The 24952-nt window shown below is 40.7% G+C and overlaps 1 protein-coding gene across 1 annotated transcript in view; it reads right to left on the reverse strand.

Moving 5' to 3' along the window:
• Positions 1 to 24952, reverse strand: part of QSOX1 (quiescin sulfhydryl oxidase 1) — a 72266-nt gene that overhangs the window by 26895 nt on the left and 20419 nt on the right. The window contains exons 2-5 of the mRNA XM_042463566.1: positions 20862 to 20962; positions 10022 to 10070; positions 5579 to 5681; positions 2999 to 3089 (exon numbers count right to left, since the gene is read on the reverse strand). Coding sequence (XP_042319500.1) covers positions 2999 to 3089; positions 5579 to 5681; positions 10022 to 10070; positions 20862 to 20962 — 344 coding nt within the window. The remainder of the gene's footprint in view (positions 1 to 2998; positions 3090 to 5578; positions 5682 to 10021; positions 10071 to 20861; positions 20963 to 24952) is intronic.

Below are 24952 nucleotides of genomic sequence, written 5' to 3' on the forward strand. Positions count from 1 at the left end.
TATTTGAGCTGTAAAGACAATATATTCAGTTCAAAAAACTCAGAGGTTGATAAATGGCAAGACCACTTCACCGACTGAGATTCAGAAGGGAAACAGACAAGAATGCTCCCTCTCACCTTTGCTTTTTATTTTGGTATTTGGAACTTTACTGAACAATATCAGAAAGATGACAAAAATCTGTAGCATGAAGTAAAAAAAGAAGAGTATAAGCTGAGAGTTGAAGTGGATGAACTTGTGAAAATAACACAAAATTCACTGGATTCAATGAAGGTTCTGTTAGAAAAGATCAAAAAGTTGTGGGGCATATTCTGGGTTTAAAATGAATTGTGATAAAGCAAATTGTTGACTAAAAATATGGCTTCAGGAGAAGAAAATGAATTGGAAAATGAACCAAGAAAGGCAAAGAATAGCTCTTCCTTCAAAGGAATGCGACAGAGTTTACATCTACACATGTATGATGGAGGGAGATTTCTCTTTTGAGGGAGAAGACCTCAGTATTCTCAAGAGGCAGAGCTCTCACACAATAAGAGTCTTCTCCTCTGTGAGTATAATATGCATACATCCCACACAACAGACCTTCTGTGGCTTATTGAAGTTATGTCACATCAAAGCTAAGTTCCTCCAAAAGCAGAGCAAAGGAGGGAATGCACCCTGCAATGACTTCAAACAATTTAAACTTCAACTTGTGTGCATGCACGTTTATGTGTGTAAAAGTAAAAAAGAAAGTGGGTGACTCAGAGTTAATACAGGTAAAGCAGGAATGGCAGTGGTGTGCCAGACAAGTAAGGAATGCTCTCCTGTCTTCATCCTCCTCTTTTTTAACAGTATAAACCAAACAGGGTGGAACAGCAGCTTTGTCTTGGAAATCAGTTGCCCAATGTATGTTGCCACATTTCAAAAGGGTTAAATGGAACATCAGCTATAGGCAGGACAGAAATGTTCAGAAAAGCATATGAATCTCCTCCCTATTTACTCACTTACCACCCCCATGCCCTTCATCCACACGTAGTCCCAATACTGCAGTGCCTCAGTCACTAAAACAGTTCTCAAAAGAGGACTAAGCCACATATGGAGGTTCCCATCTTTATTCACTATAGCAAATACAAACAGCCCCAGCCTAGATGGATGCCACTGCGCATGGACATGGGCGCTTAATCACTCGCATTTGGTTTTGATTCCCCACTGACAGAGCTAAAAAGAAAACATGCATCATGTCTTCTTAGATTGTAAGCATGAAGGCAGGGAGCCGTCTAATTAAATGATTTAATGTACAGTGCTGTGTAAATTTACAGCGCTATATAAATAAAGCTCAATAATAATAAATAATAAATCCCTTATTAGCACCAATTGGAGGATTTTCCCATGTGTTTATCCTCTAAGAGGTGGGGTAGTTTTGAAATAAAAAACCAGATGGAGATATTACACCTTCCTGCCTATGATTTGTAATCATTCAAATCTTTCTGGACTAGTATTAAAATACAACATAGGGATTTGCTTTAAAAAGGCAGGCATATGACATATTTAACACAGTGTCCAGTTTCACCCAAGGTCTAGCTAAATATTAAACTGCACAAGAATTCTGCCTGTTCAGAATGTGCAGTTTAATATTTAGCCAGACTGAATCTGAAAACCTCCCCCACTAACAGATACAGGAAGCTGGGGATATAAGACGGTACACACAATGAAGAAAGAGTGAATGGCTGTCACCATCTGTCCTTAGTTCCCCACCCAACCCCATTTTTCTCTTTTTAGACACCAACTTTCCCTGTTCCTCTCTGCCTAGAACTTTAGCGAACTTATGTGCTGAGATAAACACTGGAGTCAGAAAGAAAGCATGACCTGTTGCTCCCTGTGAGTTTGTGTGTGCATCTCTGAGTGTCTATAGCCCAAGCTCTCATGGGGCTGTCACTGCATGAGAGTACTGTACAATTATGTACCTGGATTCATACTCTTCTGCCACGTATCACTATCATATTTGGTATGAAAGGACTACAAGAGTCCCTGGCTTAACTGCCCTGAGCCTGTGACCTGAAGGCAGAAGGCCTAGCTTAGCCTGTCAGGAAAGGTTGAAGCAAGAGCTTGTGCAAATGTACAATACCCTATTGTCTGTTAAATCCAAGCTGACTTTGGCTGAGGATACTGTATGCTAAGAGATTATTCTAGCTCCTCTTGCATAAGCAACCGTTGTGGAAAAACCAACAAGACTTCCTTGGGACCACAGACGGAAGGTGCCTGTCAGCAAAAACCATGACCCAGGGTTCCTCCTCAAGAATATTGTTCCTATTTTTTATTTGACTAAGTTGCTGTCTGAACTCTGCAAGAAAGAATCTGCTAACTTCAAATTGGATTAAAGGTTAACTCATTTTTAAGTATCAATATTCACAAAAATATTCTGTATCTTCAACTCCCTGAAGCCACAACCAACATAGCCAATAATAAGGGACTGTCAGAGTTGTAATCCAATACATCTAGAATGTCAAAAGCTTCCCATCCCTGCTCTATACTACTGGATAAGAATTGTAAATAGGCAGCCTGAAAACTAATATGTGCTCTCATGGGACATATTTTCTAGAATGGGTCATAAAAGAGCTGGGGGCTCATTCCCTCCTACACTAGTGCCATGTTCTTGATGCAAATTACCTCCATGGTTTCATAGAAAGGATTCAGACCATGGATTCCATCACTTCACCTAATTTGCCTCTGAGTTACTGTATGAGTAAACAATAGCCACCCTTGATAACAAACAGGACAATAAATCAGTGGTGTCCAAAAGCAAAACTGTATACTCCCAAGTGACCATGACATCCTGTAATGTGTGTATTTAATGTACATAATGCAAATGTTTACATCTTAAACTCTGTGAATGGCCTCTCTCAATTGTCTTCATTTGTCCCTTTGTGCAATTGTAATTTCTGATTTGACTCAGAAGGTGAGACAAGTGAGTGGCTACTGACAAACCTGCTGTAATGAATATATCCATGAGTTAATTAACAGTCACCTCTCTTCCCAGAAAGGAATACTCCTTCTCAAATATCAAGGCCAGGTAAGTCACATTGTTTGTCTGGAAAAAGCCATGAAGTTCTGCTGCACTAGAAAGGAAAAGAGAGCATTATATACTGTTCCTAGTACAGAATGAACATTTCTTTCATGCAAATTCAAGGCTACCTAACTTCCTCCTTTCTCAGGGGACCAACCTAGCAGCTGAGCATTTCCTTCTGAGTGTAGGGAATAAAACGGATTGTTTAATTTGGCTGTATCTGAAATCCTGCGATAAAGTATAGGAGGATACAGTTGCCACCCTGTTTTTGTGGCCTTCCTGCATTTAAGAGTACCACAGTGCATAGAATTTAGCAGCTGGAGTTTTTCCTGGTTGAGAGATCTGTGGTGGAAAAAGGTTCAGCTGCTGCATCTGTGTGTGGGAGGGCAGAACCATTATTAGGTTATGGAAGCAATGGGTCTCTTGTCAAAAACAGCACTCTTGTGCCAAATTCTCCACCTCCATAATATATGTAACTCTTATCCCATACTATGAAATCATCACATTGTGTACAGAAAGTATCCTGACATAATGAAAAGGTTGCTTCACATTATGGAGGGCAGGGCAAAGAATATGACTGGGGCACTATTTTTGGTGGACCCTTTCTTTTGCCCTTATTAAAGATACAAGATGAGGGAATGTAAATGTGGGGAGTGGCAGTCCCAGTAGAAACATGGGACAAATATCTTCTCTTCATCCTTAAGAGGCAGCTTCCAGTCAGCCTACACTCAGCTTTACGAAATAATGGATAATTGTTTGGAACCTCCCTGAAATCTCAATTTCATTTGCTAAGAAACTGGAAGATGCAATTGATTCCTTCTTTCAGGTCCCAGAGATCTGGCAGCAAAATCAATGTAGGCTCCCTCCTAAAACCCATAGAAAGTGGAGCTTAAACTGGGAAGAGATCACAGATAGAATGTTTGGGAAATAAGGATTGTAAATTTGCTTCCTACTGAGCTAAGAGCAGGCAACTGAAGAGGAGCAAGATAAAGAAAATGCATATCCAACTAGAAGAGATTGTTTATATTGTATAGACCGATACAAAGCTGCACCCAGAGGCCTTTATCAGAGTCAGGCCTTTTGATTTAAAGATGCTTCCTTACTATGATGGCTGGTCTATGGGGCTCCCTGCCCCATCACCTGACTTCTAAAAAGAGAGAAAAGGTAAGAAAAAGCAAAATTCACCATCCTTTCAAAGCCAACTACTGCCCCAAAAGCATTGTTTTTGAAGTCACAAGAATCAGCCTTTGATGCTAGTGATTTAGGTCTCTTTCTTTAACATTTAAATGTCTCAACATAGATTATAAAAAATTCAAGAAACGCTACTGAGAGATGCCTTAAGATATTATAAACAATTGCTATAGTCTAGCCGCTTGAAACATTCCTTACAGCCAAGGCAAATTATAATCATCTCTAGTGTTCAGAGTTTGGAGCTGATAGCCATCTGAAACATGTACAGCATGTATCTTTCACAGGTCAGTTTCACTAATCACTCTTTTCCTTTGCGGTGGTGAATGAAGCATCAACATACATTATCTGAGAAGATAATTCTATCTCCAGAATGAAGCCAGTACCCATTACTCAAACACTGAAAAGAATCTTTGGACAGAAGCCTTCTTTTCAAGGGCCACGAAAGCAATGCCCTGGACCATGGGCCTAAATCTAGCCCTTGGAAAACCCAATCTGGTTTATGAAGATTCCATGACCACCTTCCCTCTGAAGCTCCACCTCCTTGTAAAATGAAGGCAATCAGATTTCAAAGATCTGTCTTTGATTTGGCTGTACTCAGTAATCCAGTTTATGTCTGTAGCTCTCAGCATCATCCAATTTCCTGTCTGCTTGGTCAACCTACTCACTGAACAAGGAATGATAAGCAATTGATGAGAATCTGCATGTGACGCAGAGAGGCATGTTCTGCAGCTGACAGGCAACCACAGGTAGTAGGATTGTCCCACATTTCCAGAGCATTGCTTTCAAGTCACTTGATTTTCTTTTTGGGGTAGGTGATAAAAATGGGGGGGGGGGGGGTGGTTCAGTGTCCTATCTTATCTTTCCCTTTCTCTCCTCCTCCCATATTGTCCTCCTCACTACTGATTTCAGATTGTGGCAGGGGACTGGGCTGATTTTGTTCTGTAGTAAGGGAATAATAATGTGGACCTACTTAAAGGATCACTGAGATAATATATATGAAGCAGTTCAAATATTCTAAGGTGTTATATAAACACTAAGGTTATCATTATGAGGTGACATGCTCAAGAATGGCATGTCAACAAGTGCCCCTGCTGAGATCAAAGCACTGACTCAGATTGACTCATACTGTTTTTGGCTATGTTAAAAAAAATTCTAAGAAAGAAAGCCGTCTACAAAAATCTAGGTAAAGTTTAGTTTAAATAATTTATAATAATGACTAAACCTATGACAATGTTTCTTCCTGAATCCATTTACCAACATGAGTGCACATATGTGCATTTCCTTGCATATGCAGAAGGTACACACAACCCAAAATGGCACATTTCACTTTGCACTTGCTTTCCAAGTTACCTGATTGGCTCCAGAGGTGGACAGGCAGGAGGCCATACATTTTCATGACTCTCTACTGAGGTGATTATGGATTCTCTGAGGCTCTGAATGTCATCCCCATGATCTGTGCAGAAAAGAAAGTTTGTCATCATTAATTGCTTTAATATATTTAGATTTAGATTTTATTTTACACTGTCCTGAAATCTCACAATATAGGGCAGGATATACGTGATGGCTCAGTAGTTAAGACACTCGCAAGGTCGGCAGTTCGAGGCCCAAGTACCAGGTGACGGAGTGAGGTCCCGTCAACAGTCCCAGCTTCTGCCAACCTAGCAGTTCGAAAGCATGTAAAAGTGCAAATAGATAAACAGGTACCACTTTGGTGGAAAAGTAAGAGCATTCTGTGCAGTCATGCTGGCCATAGAATCATAGAGTTGGAAGAGGGTCATCCAGTCCAACCCCCTGCCATGCAGGAAATCTCAATCAAAGCATCCCCAACAAATGGGTCATCCAGCCTCTGTTTAAAGACCTCCAAGAAAGGAGACGCCACTACGCTCTGAGGGAGTGTGTTCCACTGTCGAACAACCTTTACTGTTAGGAAGGTCCTCCTAAAGTTGAGGTGAAATCTCTTTTCCTGGAGCTTGCACCCATTGCTCCGGGTCCTAGTCTCCGGAGCAGCAGAAAATTCCTCCTCAATATGACATCCCTTCAAGTATTTAAACAGGGCTGTCATGTCAACCTTCTCTTCTCCAGGCTAAACATCCCCAGCTCCCTGAGTCTTTCCTCACAGGGCATGGTTTCCAGACTCTTCGCCATTTTAGTCACCCTGCTTTGGACACACTCGTTTCTAAACATCCTTTTTTAATTGTGGTGCCCAGAACTGGACACAGTATTCCAGGTGGGGCCTGACTAGAGCAGAATAGAGTGGCACTATTACTTCCCTCGATCTAGACACTATATTTCTATTGATGCAGCCTAAAATCACATTGCCTTGTTAGCTGTCGCATTGCACTGCTGACTCATGTTCAATTTGTGGTCTACTTGGACTCCCAGATCCCTTTCACATGTAGTCTCATTCAGCCAAGTGTTCCCCATCCTATATCCGTGCATTTCATTTTTTTGCCATAAGTGCAGTACCTTGCATTTCTCCCTGTTGAAATGCATTTTCTTAAGCTTTGGCCCAGCTTTCTAATCTATTAAGGCCATTTTGAATTTTGATCCTGTCCTCTGGGGTATTAGCTACTCCTCCTAATTTGGTGTCATCTGCAAATTTGATAAGTATGCCCCCAATTCTGTCATCCAAGTCATGATCACAGAGTTGCCTTTGACAACACTGGCTCTCGGACTTAGTAACTGAGATGATCATCACTCCCTACAATCAGACATGACTTGGCAACCTTGTCAAAGGAGAATAACTTTACCTTTTAAACATATTTTAATCCACCAACCAAGCAATGGCCAGCCAATGATCTCAAGCGATTTTCCACTTGTGAAGAAGAAGAGAGCATTCCCGCTGCAGTTTCTATCATACCAAATTCAGAAGGATCATTGTCCTCCAAGTGTAAAAGAATCATCCTCATACAGTGGTGCCTCGGGTTACGAAATTAATTCGTTCCGCCATTCCTTTCGTAACCCGAAAATTTCGTAACCCGAAAAACTTTTCCGTTAGCACTGGAAAGCCTATAGCATTTGAATTCGCGCCAAAATGAATTTCGTAACCCGAAAAATATTTCGTAACCCGAAACAGTTTTTGCCAATCCAACTTTTTCGTATCCCGGAAATTTCGTAACCCGATCATTTCGTATCCCGAGGCACCACTGTACTTGAAACAGCTGTGCCTACTGTCTGTTCTGCAGTTTGAATGTGTGGAGGAAGTGCACACATTTTGAATTCATGTTAAAGGTTTTAAAATGGGTTGACCCCATCCACTCTTTTGCCTGGCTACTCTGTGTATCGGGCTGAAGGGCAGAAAATCAGCAGCTCTCCTCTCTTGCTCAGTGGTTGGCAAACTGGGATTTCCAGATGCTACTGGAGTTCAGCTCCCAAAAGTCCAGGCCAATGGTTAGAGATTCTGGGAGTTGCAGTCCAACATCACCTAAGGACCCAAGCTTGAGAATCAGAGGCTATGCTGGGCAGAGGCTTCTGGAAGATACAGTCCAAAAACATTTGTTCTAAGCTTTGGTTTGCATTTCAGCAGCACCAGCTCCAACTAGGGATGTCCTCTAAAGTTCTCATTCTTGACAAAACAGAATGCCCTGACACATTATCCTCAGCAGGTATCTCACAATGAAGCCCACGGGGGTCTGGTATGTGACCCACATCTGAGAACTGAGAAAGAAAATATGAGAAAAATACTATGACAGGCTGGAGGCTTAGAAGCACTCCCTATTTATTTCATACATGGATCGTGCCAGGCAAGCAGACAGGTTTTCTCCTCAAAAACAAAACTTTTGAGTTTGCTTCTCAAATAGTGATTCCCTCTATAGAGAGCATGAGTCATTCTAGAGACTTTTCAGTAATGAGTAACTGCTTGATCCTCAGGCTGTGTCCATTTTGCTTTGTTGGGAGAATATAGCCATATGCTGGCCTTCAGATTTACAGGCCCAGAGGAAGGCTAAAGAGTTTTCAAGAAAGCAATTCAACTTCTGGACAAACAGAAGAAGCTTCATGGATCTCTACAACAATGAGCTAACAATTAGAAACCATGGGAGAATGGTGGGATGCAAATAAATACATAAATCAACATATCACAGTATATCTGGATCCTCAAGCTCACACTTCTATTTTGCTTTTTAGGATTTCCACTCCTGTGCCCAGCATTGTCTGCCACATTTTCCTCTGTGCCAGAAAAGGCTTCACTTTATTAAATATTCTGACATGGGAGCATATATAAAAAGACAGGAGAAATGTCAAACAGAGAGAATAATTGTGGCAGAGGCTTTGAGGCTAAGGCTGCAGGTAAGAATGCTTGGATAAGCATAATAGGAGGCAATATTTATCTATGAGGTTTACACTAAAGATGGGTTAATGACAGCTTATCATCAACTAGCTGTTCCATGTACTGAAGAGCACAGGTAGAGGACAGATGGCCAGGGGGACATGGTTGGTGCAGTCACTGCGGGTGAGCTGGCACAATAAAGCAGAATCAAGGTCTTTAAAAGGTGCTCAAAATTGGTAACTGCAGTAATGCAGAGGAGCACAGGTTGCTCTGAGTACAGCCTGCACTTACTTTTCCAACTGGCCAGTGGAGGAACAGAGGACTTTGGCAGAGAAACAGCCATCCCTGTAGAGTTCACTGGGGGTACTGGGATTTTGCACTGACAAACTCTCATTTGAGTGGAGATTACACTGCAAGGTGTGGAAAAGAAGTGCAAGTCTCTCTCAACTGCCTGTGAACTCAGGAGAGAAGCACAATGAGATTAGCCGAGTGGAGAGGAGTTGTATGCTGCGAAATGTGATGAGGAAGTGTTTCTCTGTGTATTTACACATGTGTGAGAGCATGTGTGTGTCTGTCAGCTGAACTGAAGTGGAAGGGAGAATGTTTGCATGCCAGTGTTGACCTACATGAAGCCCCCAGGCAACAGTGGGGCCCCAGGCAAAAAAGGACCGTGCTCCCTGCAGTAATGAAGTTCTACTTTTTACTATCAGTTTTAGGCTTTGTCCCTCAGGAGTGTTTCAGTTTCTCTACTTTCACTCTCACATCACAGTGTGTATACATTGTAATTAGGTGGGGCAACTTGGAATTTTTTTGGTAGTGATGCTTAGAATCCTTCACAGAATTACATCTTTTGGTTGAGATCTTAAAGAGAGAGAGAGAATGAAAGTAAGCCCAGAAAGGATGCAAAACACCGGTTTATCTGGTATTGTAGGCCCTGTGGCCCATGGACCAAAACTTACAGTTTAACTAAGTACAAAAGATACATCATTGTAAGTGATCACATACATTAGTGTCTGTATGTACATATTTTTGACCCAATTCAAGAAGCCCAGTCACATCTTGCCTACATAAAAAGTTGCCCAGGACCACAACATACACACCCATCATCCATCATGGGGTAAATTTGGGCAAAAGTTTATTAATGTTGAATATGAATCTCATTATCCAAAAATGAGAGTGTGGATTGGCCCCATGCTGCTGACTGTGAGAAGGGCAAGTTGACACATAAACTCTTTACCGAATTGAGAAGTGTCCCATACAGAGGTATGTGTGTGCGCACATGCGTATAGGAAAGGGAGTGAAGAATACTGAAGATATTGTACCACATGTAACAACCACTCTAAAGCCATCCCCAACTTGGGTGCTCAGCCCCCCCTCCCAGTCCTCCCCTCCTTATCAGATGGAGGATATGAAGGTGACCACGTAGCTCTCTAGGTTCACCCAGCTTGGTAAATCAGACTCCAGGCACTACCTCAGTATGAAGATTTTAGCTTATAGTAGATAGAAATTAGTTTCAGTATACATACGGTAGAGTCTTATGCCATCCTCAGGTTTCCTCGAGAATGCTCTGAAAAACTGGAAGGGAAAAAGTCATACAGTTAGGTTCTATCTTTAAGCACCACCTTTCTAAGTCTGATAAAGATCTCCTAATTGCTCATGGCAATAGCTGTCAAGTTTCAAGACAATTTCACTAAGTTTCAAACCTTTGCTCTAACAAATCTGGAGCTGATGGAGAAGTCTAAAAATGCAATTTGTTAATAATTTTTCTGCTAATATTAGATTTTGTCAAACTATTGTAACAAATAAGAATTAAAAATGAGAAAGGACCCCACCACTGTTTTCTAACCCTGTTCTTCCTCAATGCTTACAACCTTCCTCCACCTGCAACTAAGACATCCAAAAATGTCTGTTATGGGGATGCAAATGTCATGAATAAACAAATAAAGCCCTGTTTGCTTAAGCTGATATCATGGAAAGATTGAGGAAGAGCAGGGTAAGCATGATTTAAACCTTTCTTTATCCCATTACTTTAAAAAAAACCCACTCCTGTTTTGTTTGTTTTTTGAATTGATTATTCTTGTTTCAAAAAAAAACTTTGGCTGTTATTACTATTTTCCAACCTTCCTACTGGAACAACAACGAATGTTTGAATTCAAACATTTTAATTTTAACAGTTTATTGGCAAGTGTTCATTGTTAGACCAATTTCCAGTGTCAGTTAATCTTTTTAATAACTCTGTTTTATAGTGGAAGAAACGCTATTCAAAAACAATTCCTTCAATTAATGTAAGTTCAACCAAAACAACTTGGTTTAAAAGGTCACTTTTTAAAGAACCATTGGCCTGTTACAGACTGCCAAAATAAAGCTGCTTCGGGTCTCTTTGGAGGTATGCGGTTTAAATGATGCATGCATCCTAAGAATCCGGAAGCTGCACCAAAGCTGCACTCCGGTGCTTAGGAATGGAGTGTGGCTTTGGGACGACCTCCGGACTCTTAGGACCCATGCATCATTTAAATAGCATACCTCCAAAGAGACCTGAAGCAGCTTTATTTTGGCAGTCTGTAACAGACCATTATTTCAGTTATTAGCCATAACATCTAAAATGCATTTTGCTACTTAATTTTCTGATTTAGTCTTATATTGGTGTAGTCCTATGCATTAATGCAAAAAACAAAGAAACAACCCAAAATGGTTAAAACAAAAACAACAACAACAACCCCCAAACAGTTTAAACAAAACCTTTTTGGTTTCTTTAGCTTGAAAAAACAAAACAAAACTAGAGACCAGAATAAGACTAGACACCAGAATGAAAAGACCAGAAAGTCAGGGCCTGAGAATCATTTGGTTGCATTCTTCTTTTTAAAGCTGCTGCATTAAGCTCACCAGCAACTCAATAAAGCTCCCAGTTGTTAATTCAAAGGGGGTATCAAGTACCTAGCAGGCCACAATATATAGTCATTTGGCTTGGGAGAGTTACAAGCTGGTCAGGTCAGAATTACATATGTGAAACTTTCGGTTGAGACTCAAAAAGATACGTGCTGTGCCCAGTTCTGTCCCTGGTCCTTCTGCAGGATCTTTGTCAACATCTGTTATTTAGGACAGTGACTGCTTTGAGACATTAAAAAGGCCTAGAAGGCGGCGGTGTGTGTGTGTCTTTTTGTTAAAGTTTTGTGTTGTGTGTTTTGTGGGGTTTTTTTTGTAAAGATGTTTGAGCCAAGCAAAAGCTGAACTGTTGTTACCAATGTAAACAGATCTGCCTTGAAGGTTCCACGCACATGCAGATTAGCTGTTACAAATGAAAACAATAAAGAGAAAGGGGGAGAACTCAAACTCTGAGAGCTGAAGGGAAAATAAACCAGCTTAGTGCTCCAGCTACACATCCTGGTAAAAGTCCCAGTGAACAAACAGATCTTCCAGCTACAAATGCTGACAGGTCCTGGACATAATGTCCAGAAACACACAATCACAAGGACTCAGAGTAGTCTGAAAGGCAAAGGAATTGTACAGTTGGAGCCCTTTCCCATGGAAGCTGCACCACCTGCTGAATTGCCTGTTAGCAGCTCTTGGCTGAGTTCTCACTGGAGGCGTCAGCAAAACAGAGCAGTCTGAAAGGGAATTTCCCCTTCAGTTTCCTCCTCCCTCAAATATTAAAACAAAGCCTATCTAGGGAAAAAGCCACCTCCATCAATTACATTTTAGTAGTGTTTGACTCTTAGGGGTTTGCAAAAACACAGATCATCTTGAAAAACATATGGGAATTATAGTCTATTCATAATGCTGTGATATATAAGCATGTTGTTTCTTCATATTTCTTTCTCTTGCTTGTGTAAAAAGGCAGAAGTATCTTTACAGGTAACTTTGACATGTTTCTCCATCTACATCTCTCAATAGATTTACAGAGGTCACTCTGCTAGCAGCTTTTCCAATGAAGTGCTACTGGATATCCATTTTGGCAGTTAGGCCATTGTGCCAAACAAATTATCATTGGGTTACTAAAACTAACATTTTGTGAATGGATTGGAGAAGGATATCGAAGAAGCCTGTATTTGCTACAATTATTCAGAACTAAGCAGAACACCAAACTGCTTCTGACTTGTAAATGTCATGAAGCTTGTAAAGTCGAAGGCTTTAATGGCCGGCATCCATAATTTTTTGTGGGTTTTTCGGGCTATGTGGCCATGTTCTAGCAGAGTTTCTTTCTGACGTTTCACCAGCATCTGTGGCTGGCATCTTCAGAGAATGCTTTGCCTGGAAAAAGTGGGTGCATATATACTGTGTGAGCCTGGGAATGCAGGAGTGATTTGCATGTGTATTGTTCTGTGTTGATGGCTGGCCTCAGCCTGGGAGGTTAATGCAAACGAGGATGAATGTCTGCTAATTGGTGATCATTATCTGCTGGGAAAGCCCCTGACTCTGAATGGTTTCCATTTGCATTTGCTGAGTCCTGATTTTTCTGGCTGGCCCAGTCTGCAGTGTCTCTCGTGTTCCTTGATTCTTGTTTGCACACTGCATTTGGTGGTCCCTATGTAAACTCCTGCGGCTGTGAGAGGGTCTCTCTGGTCCTTGGCTGAACAAATCGCCAGAAAAATCAACAGTAGCAGAACATGCCACAAACCAGCCTGGGCATAAAATACTGTTTGAAAACACTGAAGTTCTGGACCATGCCAACCACTACCATGTCAGGATGCACAGGGAAGCCATTGAAATCCACAAACACCTGGACAATTTCAACCGGAAAGAAGAAACCCTTAAAGTGAACAAAATTTGGCTACCAGTCCTGAGGAATAGCAAAATTAGGACTCAGCAAATGCAAATGGGAAACCATTCAGAGTCAGGGGCTTTCCCAGTAGATAATGATCACCAATTAGCAGACATTCATCCTCGTTTGCATTAGCCTCCCAGGCTGAGGCCAGCCATCAACACAGAACAATATACATGCAAATCACTCCTGCATTCCCAGGCTCAGACAATAAATATGCACCCTATTTTCCCAGGCAAAGCATTCTCTGAAGATGCCAGCCACAGATGCTGGTGAAATGTCAGAAAGAAACTCTGCTAGAACATGGCCACATAGTCATGAAGCTTATCTACTAAATACTTGTACAGTCAGCCCTCCATATCCATTGATTCTTTATCTGCGGATTCAGCAATCCATGGCTTTAAAATATTTTATAGATTTGGAATTTTATAAATTCCAAAAAGCCAAACCTTGATTTTGCAAACTTCCATAAGGGACATCATTTTATTATACCATTATATATAATGGGATGTCAGCATCCACAAAATTTGGTATCCACAGCAGATACCAAGGGCCCACTGAAGGAGAAGCTCCAGAGAACTGTTGGAGTAGAAAATGAACAGAATGACATTGAACTGCTATTCATAGGCTCAGAGAGCCAGCTCATATGTTGTGACTAGGAAGATCTCACAATCGTTGTTTCACTTTGAGGATTTACAGTCACTTCTGTCAAATCCTGGATTTGCAGTAAATACAAAAGCAGCATCAATTAATTGAGTGAATGGGTTCAGAAGAAAAGGTTGGGCATTACCAATATCATACTGTCAGCTCAATTAGATCTTTTTACCTCTTTCCCCAATAATTGTTTGCTTACTGCCATTGCTGTTCAGCTCAGCTAGCAAAGGAACAGAATGTGTTCCCTAGTCACCAAGCGCATACAACCTTTACTACACTAACAACAGCTGCAATGCTTTCCAAGTGCCTCCAGCACTACCTTCTAGCTGGGTACCTCCTATCTGTCTAAAAGGTACACACATCAAGGGTTTGTTTAACAGCTTGGGCTGGGCTTAAATTTCTGTTTGTAGGCATAGACAAAACGTCAGCAAAGGAACAACAGAACACTGCCACATCAGCTTGTAAGAAGCATGAGAACAGAAGGGTCGGGGAAGGAATGAGAAGGAAGGAAAGAGGCATGAGAGTATTTTGACATCTGTAATTTAGGGCCACATTAAATGTGACACTGGAAATCTATGAACTGGATTGTTTACAGAGTTTTGAGAAATGCTAATAGCAGTCTCAAGCAGAAGAAGGAGAAAGTCCCAGTACCACGTCACAGGGAGAGGAGTTCCACATTGCTATGTTAAATTTAAGGGATTAACACCCTCCCCCCAACAGAAAACAGCAAAATATATAGGTGTTAGCACGGTTTAGCCCTGGAAGGCAAATAGCAGTATGTTGTGCCCTTGAGCAGCTGGGATGCATTTATATATGTGTGTGCACACATTGCACACACATATAATTTTAAATAAGAAAAAGTTGCCTGTGAGGAAAGATTAAATCACCCTGGCATTGCAGTCCAAAGCAAACCAAGGTCCCTCATAACTACTAGAAATATAAGCATAACTCTACTATTGCTTCACAATAAATACCAGGTCCACAGCTTTATGTTGGATGATGTACCCCAACTCCTAATATCACTGTGCTGAGTCTTTCCACCATTTCCCTATCATCAGTTGGTGGTGGCAGGGCAATAAGATAAAGTGTGCCGTACATGTGGGGGGGGGGGCAGAAAAGGCGAATTCTGCATAGAGTAGCTTGGTGCCTGTAAGGAAGCGAAACAGCATACAACGAAGAGCTGACAACTCAACTTGTTACTGCTTTAACCAGCCTTAACTGCAGTGACAGTAGATTTCAACTAGATCCTAGAAGGCCAAGATCTCATTCAATGAAACCAATGACTTCCAACTACATTACAGGAATGAATTTGAAGTGAAGTCAGGTCTCCAGGCTATTCCTTGGAAGCTGTCAGGGCCCGTTTTTGTTTTGTTCTTTTAACTGTGAATGGCCTGTTCCCATAGCAGAAGTCATTATAAGAACTCACATTATGTAATACTGTCTGAGTTTTGCTGTTTCATTTTGCCTTCCTCATTCCCTTTTCCTTCTGTGTCACAAGCCAAAGAGCACAGGCAGTCTTGTGTTTATTGAACAATCTCACCCTGAAAAACCCACTTAGAAATTCCCAGAAAGTTTCCATGTTCTTTCCCATAATAATGAAGGTTCAGCGCTCACAAACTTATTATAGATGAAAATGGAGATTCTAGACCAATGGCCATGTTATTGCTGTACACTGAAGATTTTTAGAAAGTTTTTATGTACCATGGTACATATATATATATATATATATATATATATATATATATATATATATATATATCTGCAGCATCATATAGCACTCCCAAGAAGGCAAAGCAGTGCTATACCACCCAGCCCATTTAGAAAATAAAGTTTTGAGGTGCATGGAGACTGAGACATAAAGGGATGCCAGTTTTGCACCACAAAATATAACCCAAATGCTTGGATAGCTGCCAAAATCATTACATTTTCCTTTCAACAAAACCCAACAAGAGTATTAGGGATTAAATAACTTTTATCAAATCAGCATAGCAATTATAAGAATGATAATTGGAAGTCCCCAGTTAAACCACACCTTATCCGTGAAGTCAACAGGGTGGCTTTATGTAAGCCACTGTTCTCCCAGGGACAACCTTCTACTTGCAATATGGGTTGCCTTACAAGGATGTTGCAAGGATTATGTACTAAATTAATGAGAAAGACTGTTTGACTACTGAGGAAAAGCACTATATAAATACTAAGTACTATTAATTTGAATGAAATTCTTTCCCTATGAGAACAGGGAACGTTTCAACTCAATTCTGTTGAGGTTTTAGCACTTGACCCAAACTCTTCCAAAGCCTTTAATTAGTCTGCATAGCAACATATTTAAGGTAACCACAGATATGAGTTTGGTTCCTTGCTCCAAGCCAAACCCAGGGACGTGACAACAAACACGGAGATGGGGACAGACATGAAATCTTGGACAAGAGCCAAATGGACACAGTCATGGTAAAAATCAGTTTCCTAAGATGGGATTTGGTTCCCTGTGAGCCACCAAAACTAAACAGGCTTTCCCATGTTTAATGTTCATAGAATTACAGAATGGGAAGAGACCACAAGGGCCATCCAGTCCAACCCCCTGCCATGCAGGAACTCACAATCAAAGCACCCATGAGAGATGGCCATCCACCCTCTGTTTAAAGACCTGCAAAGAAAGAGAGTCCACCACACTCCAAGGCAGTGTGTTCCACTGTCAAATAGCTCTCACTGTCAGGAAGTTCTTCCTGATGTTGAGGTGGAACCTCTTTTCCTGTAGCTTGCATCCATTGTTCTGGGTCCTATTCTCAGGAGCAGCAGAAAACAAGCTTGCTCCATCCTCAATATGACATCCCTTCAAATATTTATCTTATATTAGAAAAGTACCCCTTATTTCGGGGCACAGCTTAAGAAGTTTACACTCTCTCTCTCTCTCCTATTGTAACTCAGAATCTCCCAGGCCATGCTAACTGGAGGTTTCTGGGAGCTGTAGTCTAAACCCAAACCTAAACCCCATCTGGGTGCATCTAAAAATAAGAGGAACAATAAATTGATGTGTTCAGTGTGAAGCGTGTGAACTTTCAGGCTTTCATAAAATAGCTTTCCCCTGGCTGCAAGTTAGCAAAAGCAAATAAATCTGAATGAGGCCCCACTGTTGGTAACAATGAGCATCAGAAAGAAACTAGTGTAACTAACCAACTCCCAGTGTCAGTGACTAAGCTGGTTGTAATACAAATATTATTTTACTGAAGTGGACAAATTGGGATCCTGGTGGTCTTAATAAGATTAAAATGAGGTGTATTTTAACAAGTCTGACTGAGAGAAAAATCAACTTTTTAAGCAACAGATCAAGTCTACATTTTAGTCTTGTATCTCAATGCATTCTTTCACTCTGCACTCTTTCACCTATGCAGCATTCCAGGTTCCTGTGCTCCATAACTATAAGTATGCAAACCTTCCTCCCATGATGAGTGACTCTCCCCCCAACCCTGTAAATGCCCTGGACAAAAGTTAAACAGAAGAACCCATCCCAATTCCAAACTTGCATTTAATTAGAAGAGCACAGTCCAACATGGTTGGGCTTGTGGCAGAGGTGCACTTACAAGAACTCTGGTAAGGCAGAAAAGAAGGAACACATTTATCCCATCTTCTTCCAAGCTGAGAACTTATGGGAAGGATGTCTCATCCCCAAAATTTATGCTGAACTTTGGTCACAACTGAAATGTCTCTGAAGCTAGGGTGCAGAAAGTGCAGCCTGAAAGGTCTCTTTTTTAAGCACCTCAAACTTTTTTTTTGGGGGGGGGTTGTTTGTTTGTTTTGCATTAAAGTGCAATTCCCATATTTTGCATACACCCTCAGATGTTTGAGACATAAAAATAGCCTTTAATCAGTTTCATCTCTCCTGAGCCTAAAACATTCTGGGAAGAACCCTAAAAATATGCCTCCCAAACACCTTGAGGCGTGTTTTTTGTAACAAAAATATGGCAAAGGGAGGGAAGATTCATGAAAATGTAAATCCCGGCAGCTGCCAACCAGTGCTGTAAAGTTCAGCGTGATTTCTGAGGTCTGGCCCTCCAAAGCCAGAGCTACTGGTGACCTTCACTTATGGCTGCTACTTAGGTCATTCTAAATTTGTGGACCTCATTTGTAAGTGAAACACCTACTGCTAGATGATGCCAACAATATTGCAACATCTGTTACCATGTAAAAGGACCAGTGTATGCCCACTTTTGGTTCCAGAAACCAAACAAGACAACACAGCTACCTATTTTTGATCTACTTTGGAAAAGTCAAGTAAATAAGGCACTTGAATAGAAACTCCACTTCTTCAGAAGTCATTGCCCACAACTGTTCCTGCAGTGATCTCATTCATGACAAGATCAGACATAAGAACTATAGACATAAGTCCCTTTGAGGACATTGTGTTTCAATGCACACAGCTGTTCTCATCCCATTTTTATGCTCAGCTGTGCCATCAGTGTTTCAACATATTACATGACTGGGCCATATTAAATATCTTTAAACATGATGTGGTATTCTTATAATGCTTAGAAGAACAAACACTTAACCATGAGCGCACATGAAAGAATTTATAAAGTATAAATCAGGCCTTAGAACAAGGTAGCTAAGCATTCTCCAAGTCTCCCAAATTACACAAGCTCAGCATCTCTTAGGAGCTGTAGGAGTTTTAGCTTTGTGCTTTCTTTGGCTAGTGGTTTGTTAGTATTAGACTACTTAAACATTTAAACATAATTAGGCCTTGGCTGAAAGACCTAGAAAGGAAGCACTGCCACCCAAGCCAGCCCTGCTCCTTAAAGAGGCCACTTGAAACATGCTTGCAAAGGGCACATAAAATCCAGTTCTTCCTCTCTTTCCTGGCATACTATCTTACCTGGATATAGGATTATGTAAAGACACCTGAAAGGTGGATCAGGCTGCATAAAGCCAATGGCCATTTCTGAGATGATGCTGGCTTCCAAATAAGCTGAAGAAAACCTATTCGCATAGGTTGTGTCAAATACAGCTGTGTCAAATACAGGTCAGATCTGTATTTGACACAGCTATTCTCATCTTAGCTTACCTATCCTCTGAACACAAAGCTTGTAAAATATCTACCTTGCCTAGTCATCTGTCAGAATTAAGAATAATCTACAAATTGTTAAGACAGGGAAGCTTATGTAAAATGAGATGATTCTTCTCTCTACTCAATTTTTCCAGAAGTCCTCATACCACAAATGACAAACATGGTTACACATAGGCAGGCAGAATTTTTAAAAAGTTGTTCTTAGGATAAATCTGCAGAATGGACTTTAAAATGGACCACTCAGTTCTTAGGATAAATCTGCAGAACAGACCACTCAGTTTTTTCTCAAAAGAATTTAATTGCTCAATTTAGATGTGCATTTTATACACACAGTTAAAAGCTTGTTTTTTTAAGTTCAATTTGCTCATCCACAATATTGTAGGTGGTTCTATTTGTGGTTCAAAAATTAGAAATTAGACCCCCTCCAAATGTGATAATACTTTTTTTAGGGGGTGCAAACATTAATCAAACATTTCCTAGGGCTATGGAACATAAGAAAAGGTTGAAAACCATTGATCTAAAGCAATGGGGAGACAATCTGGTAAACTATAAAAGATGTCCCAAACTCCAGCTCAAATAAGCTGTAGCCAGTAAGAAAAAGGGCCTTCCCTCCAGTCCATCTGTCATGGTCCAGGCCTCCAAGGGAGATAAGATCTGCTGGACTTTCCCCCTTCCCCACTGCCATTCCTTTCTCCTTTTGTAAGGGCAGGGAAATGTCTAATTAAAAAAAAAGTAAGCTGCTCTGATAGCCTTTTGGCTGAAGAGCGGGGAATGAATGAATGAATGAATGAATATAATAGGTCAGGGATTATGGGAGTTGAATTCTGAAACCTCTGGAGGGCACAGGTTGCCCATCTCCAATCTAAAAACATATCGTGTGGCACATGGGCCAGGATCAAGCTAGCTTGTTAGCTGCCAGGAAATTCTGGAGGAATATAAACATAACCCCCTTTTCCTCATCAGCCCTGGCTATGAGGGAAATGTGGACCTACTACTGGGATAAGGTAAGTGAAAAGTGATCTCATTAATACCTAGTTTCCAGTAAATTAGTCTTCACATCTCCTAAAATGTTACGTTATATAACAGATCCCCTAGGTTACCCTGCTTCACATAAGGCTGCCAAATGCTCAATTCCAATGGAATGGAAGACACTGATTTTCCTGCTGTGTGCTTGAGCCTGCATGAGCCTTAAGACTCATGCCCTCCCACCTTCCCATGGATGCAAGGAGGCCAGAAGCATGCACTTCCACAGCAACAGTGGCATCATATTTACCAGGCCATGCGGCACAAAGTCTGGGGCTTGCTGGTCATTTACGAACCATCAACAAAACTGTCACACAGCTTGTAGTCATGACACAGAAGAACTGGTGGGGAGGATGTTCATATTGGAGCCCAAACTCTAAGCAACAGCTTATGGTTGGACAACAATTGTCATTTTGAACATCTATTTTCTTCCTACTTCCCCTCTAAGAAAATAAATATTGCTGTTGTAGTAGTAACTAGGAAAAGATGAAGCAGTACCTGTGGAATGGAGGTACCATATGTGAAGTCCAGAATTGTCTCCCTTCCTTTCTGGACTGAATTTTTCCTTTTCTCTTTCTCCATCTCAGAGTCACCTCAGTCTTATCTGTCTCCTCGTAGTCCGACTACCCCTCCTGGGGGATGAAAAACTTCCCCGTACCAGAATCCACCAGTGGGCCATAACATCAGGATTAATATAGCTGACCATCAAAGACTCATAGCTTGCAGTCCAAGAACATGAATAGGAAACATGTGCTGTTCAAGAAACATGGTATTAAATGTCCATTCTGACTGAAGTAGAAGAATCTCTCTGAACTAGTCTCTGAATTATTGTCTCCAAGCTTGCTCTCTCCCACCCCAATGGGAACTGTACCTTCAAAGTAGGGTAGCCAGTGATTCCAAATTCTGTACATATCTTCTGATTGGACCTCTCAGCACAGTCCAGCACACCCAACATAACAGCAGGCCGCCAATCTATGAGGGGGAGACAAAGACAGGAAGCATGAATGTCCCTCCATTCTCCTAAAGAGCATATTAGTATGACCAAGACCTGCATGAAGCTATACGTAGTCAGTGTCAGAGAGTCTGGTGTGGCAGCAGGCCACAAGAGTGGAAGTGCTCTGGGTCCCACACTGGGAGCAAAGCAGAATATAAATCAAATAAATGAAAGAATGAATAAGTGGGATAGGCTGGAAGAAGGAGTGGTTGAGAGGAATGAGACCACAGAATAGAATCAAAGAGGAAAGGAAAAACTGGAAAACAAGCAGCACAGAAGAGAGCTACAGATGGTCAAGTATCACAAAAGACACAAAACATCAAGGTCATATACTGACTGGAAATGAACACCCACATTTTTTGCTTGCATGCCTCTCAGTGCTTATCATCTAGTGTACAACCGACATAAAACAACTTTCCGTGAGCTGCAGTAGCAATTGCCAGCATTATAGTACAATAGTTTAATAATGAGTTATATAACAAAATATCCCCATTTCACAGAGGCAGTCTGGAAATCACCACAAACCTGGTAATGATGGTATTTCTCCTGAAATCTATGATGGTGAGTATTGCAAATATTTTCAAATAAATGAAAAACAGAATGTCATGCAAGTTGGAAAAAGCCACTAGCTTCTCTATCTCACCAATGGACTCATGAACGTTTCATGTCAGATCTTTGTGTAACTTCACTGCTCTCAATAGAGGAGAGCAGAAAGAAATAAAGATTCTATATTACATTTACCCAGTACTGTTAAAAGTTCCTCAAGTATCACAATTTGGCTGTTAGGAGGAGTATACTGGTATGGATGGCCTTCTGAACTGACCTCATATGACCATTTTCATGTATGGCATAATAAGGTGCGACAGATCACAAATGGTGTGCATAAACACATCTGTGGAAAAGACAAAGTTCCCAATCTGACAGACAGCTGGGCGTACTGGTTAGATTGCTGAACTAAAAATAGGGAGACCAAACTTCAAATCTTTGTGCACTAATGAACCTCTCTTGTTGACCCTAGGCCAGTCCAACTTACTCTCCCTCCATTGAAAGATTGCTGTGAAAATAAAGTGGGAATATCTATGTAACCACACAGTGAATGGGTGAAGTAACAACATAATTGATATCAATTAAAAAAAACTTGGCAAGAGGATTGTGGTACACTATGCCTATACAGAGGAGGAGGGAGCTACCAATTTGTTCCCAGTTGTGCTGTAGCATTAGCGCATTTGGATTTACTTCACCCACCAAGAGAGCTGGAATCAAGTGATTCATGAAGCCAAGAGGTGCCATTTAGTCCTGTAAAGCTGCTGAATTTGGCCTGGTTCTTCAGACACAGGTTAAATTGCTCTTAACTCTTCCCCAAATCGTAGCCATTTTCCACATTCCTCCATTCTAGGTTATTTGATATTGGTCAAAAAAAGTACACCAGCAGGTTAAATACCAAAAAGCACACATTTTCAGGGTCAAGAAGTATTAGTGGAATTAGTATGCTGGTTGTACAAAGAGCACTTTTCACACAGCACGTTCCAAATCCTCTGGGAAAGGAAACTCCCAGCCACCACCCTTGCAGCCAACATACCAGCTGATCCACCCTCATCTTTCGGTACTTGCCACCATGAGATTAAATAGCACACAGTAGCCATTGTTAGCATGCCATTCCCAGCCACTCCTTGCGTTTATTCTATACGGAAAAAAAGTGCCTGCCCATCCATGGGTTTGGCCAATGATCAAGCACTGTACTCACAAAAACCACTATGCTCATTGGCACATAGATCTACAAGGTCAAATTTCAGCTACGCCAAAGTTTCACCAGGATGGTTATGGTTATGCATCATGCCTCAGTTATTCCTTTTTTATACAGTGCCACAAAACAGAATGTACATGCAAAGCTTTTGAAAGTCCACACTGTAAAGTTTCAAGTTTTATAATCACAAATGATGCAAACAGATTAAATCTGGACAAACATTTATGCACAGTGTGCAAAACTACATTTTCAGAAAAGTCTCTAGACAGTTTAGAACTTCATCTTAAAAAATGTTTACATGACAGAGTTGAGATTTATGAAAATTATGGGTGCACATGACGGAAAGCAAACAAAGACAAAGAAGGGATTTCAAGGAACAGTTATATGCCACTCCCCTGACTTGTGGAATTTCTATCCAGGAGTCTTCTCTGTTGCCAGTAGCAGTAGTACCAAAGCATCTTAAATTCCCTTAGGTTAGATTCCATGCCTTTGGCACGGTTGTCTGTCTTTTATTGTCTTATTCTGTGAAGTACTGTACCATGTACAATTATGACACTATATAATAGAAGCAGAAGGTGACAGTCTCACTTCTTGGTTGCTGTTTTTTGGTGGGCGAGTGTGTTATCCACAGGTAGCTATCTGGTCACTGTGGAAACAGAACTGTGGATTGTGTGCGCCTGTGAATTGATACTGTCATGTTATTTCGCCTCTGCAAGATTATTCTAATAAAAATAATTAGAAGAAAAAGAAGATTTATTTATATTCTGCCTTTTTCATGCGGAATCAAGGCGGATTACAAAACAAAGGCATCAAAAATACAAAATACACCAACCATCAAAAACATCACAGCAACATTATAACAATAAAGTAAGTATACAAAAATAAAAAAAATACATAGTACAAGAACCAAAATACATAGCATAATAATGGAGGTATAACATAGCTTAATAATTTAAAGGGCAATCCCCAGCACTTCCCTGGCAGCAGAACAACTATCAATATCAAATTACATACGTTAAAATAACATGACATGACATAATAATCAAACATAACATAATAAGCAATATAACAATCCTCAACTCTCCCACAACAACAAAATAACAAACAAGTACAGATTACATGCTTAAAATAGTTATACAGTACCTGTATTAACAGTAATCTCCCTCTGCCTGTTGCCATCTCTCTCCATAGTTAATACACTAATAATAATAATAATAATAATAATAATAATAATAATAATAATAATAATAAAAAACTCATCCAGCCTAATATCCACTATAGGCTGATGATGTTCTCTGGGCTGGTTCAGCCAGAGAATTCTGACTTTACATCGACGATTCTGCAGATGGCAAACTGTTGCAGAATCTGACATTTGGTGCACCATGAGACAGCTGGAACAAGTGTGAGTATCTTATTTCAGATGCATTAGTGTGTTGGTAGCAACAACAAAGAGTCTTGTGGCATCTTGTGTGTGTGTGTGTTGCACGCCTTCATGTCAGTACCAACTTATGGAGACCCTTATGGGGTTTTCTTGGCAAGATTTGTTCAGAGGAGGCTCCTCTGAGGCGGAGAACATGCAACTTGCCTATGATCACCCAGCAGGTTTCATGGCTGATTGGGAATTGAACCCTGGTCTCAAGTGTTGTCATACAACACTCAAGCCACTACACCACACTGGCTCTTTAAAAACTGATAAATGCATTTTATTTGCAATAAGCTTTTTGGGACTGTAGCTTGCTTCATTTTCCGGTCCTCCTACCCCCCATTTAAACAAGCTTTCCAGCTCTTGTAGATTTAAAGGCATATTTCTAGGCCAGACCCAGGAAAGGCACAAGTGTGAAGAGGCCTTGCAAATGAACTTCAGTTCCAAACTAACCAAATTATAGCACACAAGCTGATAAAATGTGAGCAGTACTGCTTAGTTTGCAAGATCTTCTGCAAAATGCAACTTCTTCTCCTCCACCCCGATAAATCCATGATTAAACGTTTCAACTGGGACTAACAGTTGGAATTTGCCTCAGCCTTAAAATATTTGCTCACAAATCCTGTTACACTTTCAAATGCGCAACTGTGATAATAAAAAACAAATGTCTAAGGAAAAGATTCTAAGGAATGACTACTATTAGGAAAAGACAGCCCCCTGCCCTTAAGATGCTTAAAATGCATATTTAGAAGACAGGTAAAGGAGTTCAGAGGAAGAATGGAAAGACAAAACAGGTAACAG

This window comes from Sceloporus undulatus, chromosome 4 (assembly GCF_019175285.1).
Source record: "Sceloporus undulatus isolate JIND9_A2432 ecotype Alabama chromosome 4, SceUnd_v1.1, whole genome shotgun sequence".
NCBI classification, from domain to species: Eukaryota; Metazoa; Chordata; class Lepidosauria; order Squamata; family Phrynosomatidae; genus Sceloporus; species Sceloporus undulatus.